This window comes from Octopus bimaculoides, chromosome 28 (assembly GCF_001194135.2).
Source record: "Octopus bimaculoides isolate UCB-OBI-ISO-001 chromosome 28, ASM119413v2, whole genome shotgun sequence".
Taxonomy (NCBI): Eukaryota; Metazoa; Mollusca; class Cephalopoda; order Octopoda; family Octopodidae; genus Octopus; species Octopus bimaculoides.
The window spans coordinates 5551230-5554510 of NC_069008.1; the positions used below are offsets into that span (position 1 = coordinate 5551230).

At 36.8% G+C, this 3281-nt stretch overlaps 1 protein-coding gene across 1 annotated transcript in view; it reads left to right on the top strand.

Moving 5' to 3' along the window:
• Positions 1 to 1917: 1917 nt before the first annotated feature.
• The window catches only part of LOC106881747 (uncharacterized), a 43370-nt gene continuing 42006 nt past the window's right edge, over positions 1918 to 3281 (top strand). Inside the window, exon 1 of the mRNA XM_014932236.2 lies at positions 1918 to 2689. Within this exon, the coding sequence (XP_014787722.2) occupies positions 2584 to 2689 (106 nt within the window). The 5' untranslated portion in view covers positions 1918 to 2583. The remainder of the gene's footprint in view (positions 2690 to 3281) is intronic.

Sequence of the window (3281 nt, forward strand, 5' to 3'; positions counted from 1 at the left end):
TATATATATATATATATATATATATATGTATGTATGTATATATATATATATATATATATGTATGTATGTATATATATACATGCATATATATGTATCTACACACACATATGCCAGTACCGCCTGACTGGCCTTCGTAGGATTTTCGAGCGAGATCGTTGCCAGTGCCCCTGGACTGGCTCTTGTGCAGGTGGCACATAGAATACACCATTTTGAGCGTGGCTGTTGCCAGTACCGCCTGACTGGCCTTCGTGCAGGTGACACGTAAAAGCACCCACTACGCTCTCAGAGTGGTTGGCGTTAGGAAGGGCATCCAGCTGTAGAAACTGCCAAATCAGATTGGAGGCTGGTGTTGCCATCCGGTTTCACCAGTCCTCAGTCAAATCGTCCAACCCATGCCAGCATGGAAAGCGGACGTTAAACAATGATGATGATGATATGAATATCTAAATATCTAAGTACACAGATCTGAGTAAGACATATATAAATATAAAAATAAAAAGAATAGAAAATAAATGATTAAAAAAAAAACAGGACCAGGATAATAATAATAATAATAATAATAATAATAATAATAATAATAATCACTGATAAGATATATTGAGCAAATACATGTACAAACACAAATTATTCATTTAAAATATAGAGATGCCTATAATAGGACATCTACCCGCTAGAAAGAGCAGCAAAAAACTCTATACCACAAAAAAAATAGGGATAATTTCGAAAGAGAATGAAAAATAAAAACATTTTACCAGTCTATACTCTGTACCATGGTTTCAAGCTATTTAGCAAGATAAAAGTATATCTAACTCGGGAGCTTTCGTCAGCAGAGTGCCGGATTAGCGTGTAAACACGAGCCAAGGAAAGAATCTGACTCCAGTTTACATGCTTAATTTCTCAAGACTTAACCACGCATGTGCGCATTAACTAATCGGTACAGACACAAAGATATATCTATCTATCTATCTATCTATCTATCTATCCATCTTCCTATCTATCTATCTATCTTTCTGTCCGTCTGTCAGTCTATCTATCTATCTATCTATTTATCTATCTTCCTATCTATCAATCTACCTATCTATCTTTCTGTCCATCTGCCAGTCTATCTATCTATCTATATACCATTCTCCCTACCTGCCTGTCTATATGCACATATGTACACAAACACATGCACACACATGCACACATACACACACACATACACACAAATAAAACAAATGATAAAGATGTATATATAAATATCATTGTATCTTAGTGTAGGAAGGATGGTGTATGTGCAAGTGTGTTTGTGTGTGTGTGTGTTATTTTTTTTTTAATGTCAAGTTGTATGCATAAAAACCAGTTTAATATAAAACTGAAGAATTAGTCACTAAGTTTTTAGGAGTGTAACATACAGAAATATACACCATCTTATATTTACAATTTCACCCATGCATGCTGTTTGTTTTTGATTTTGTCAACTACACAGTATAGTTGGGTCAGTCGAGCACTGTCTGTAAGAAAAAACAGCTCCATGATGCAATTCACTCTGATAGAAATTTTGAAACGACATGCTGTACTGCTTGGCATTTTCGCCAGAAGCTCCAGCATGGACATTTTAGAGTGTTTAAGTGTCAATCTGAGGACATGTACTAGGAATGATAAAAATCAAACATCCAGTCAACATCATGGCGTTTAGAGTGATCGCTAGTGATGGCGATGTTATGCCTCCATTCATCTTCCCACACGGCCTCAAACTCAACACGGAATTTGCCTTTCATCCTTTTGGGGGCCAATGAATAAAGTATAAGTTGAGCGCTTGGGATCGATGGACCTGACTTACCCCACCTTGCTGCTGGCCCTGTGCCAAAATTTGACACCAATTTTTAATATTGCTATGTTCATTGTAAAGTAAATATTATGTTTTGTTTTTTTTCTTTCTGTTCTAGATCTTCTTCATGGCTGCTGAACTCTGATGGCACTGGTCCACATTGGAAAATATATAAAATATAATACTATTCATGCATATACGCAAACACATGCGTAGATACTCAGGTACACATATAACCATGTAAACATTACCATTTATACATATACCTACAAATACACACACACACACAACATGCATACATATATATACACATATACATACAAGTATGTAAATAGAAAATGTGCTTTTGTGGCTAAAGAGTCCTTTGACTCTTATTTCTAGCAATGCTAGTGCTCCCTGTACTCTTCATCACATTTTAGAGATAGTAAATTATTTTCTTTTTGGTTTTGAATTGTGTCTAGCTACATCCATTATCTTATATATATATATAATACAAACATACATACACACATAAACAATATATATATATATATATATATATATATATATTCAGTTTCAGTCCAGGGACTGCGACCAAGCTGTTTAAAATGTAATATAACAAACATATACACAAATTTCTACAAGAAGCCCCCAGTGAGGATCAAACTAACAAGACCAGTGCTCTAACCACTGAGCTACCCAGAAACTCATAAGAAGAGAGCCACATAGTTAGACAAACAGACAGACTCCCATTTTGTTCACTGCATGTGCATTTTATAAACTGACCCCTCACCATGGCCCTCCAGTTCACTTCATGCACTTTGTCAAATTCCCCTAATCTTCTCCTAAACAAGGGAGCGGAATACTTCAGGAGACACAGCACCCATGAAGACATTTTTGGTAACGTACCCTTAAATTTTTTTTTTTTTTTTTCATATTTACTTTTCACTTTTAAGTATGTTTTTTTTTTTTTGCTTTATTTTTTATTTTTGCTTACTAAGAAATTATCCTGATTCGGTGTTGTCAATGAGGGTGGTGATGAGGAGGAGAAGGAGGGTGACCGGTGACCGGTGCTGATGACAATGACAATAACAATGATCATGATAATGACCATGACGATGGTGATGACGACAACGACAGCGATGATGATGATGATAAATGATGGAAACGATGTCTTCCTGCGGCTAAAAACAACAGTAGCACCGTCCTCTATAGCAGGGGTTTTCAAACTTATTCTATCGGTCTCTTTTTGCCGAACCGCTAAGTTACGGGGACATAAACACACCACCATCGGTTGTCATGGGATGTTGGGGGGGACAAACACAGACACACACACACACACACACACATATACATATATATATACATATATACGACGGGCTTCTTTCAGTTTCCATCTACCAAATCCACTCACAAGGCTTTGGTCGACCTGAGGCTATAGTAGAAGGCACTTGCCCAAGGTGCCACGCAGTGGGACTGAACCCGGAACCAT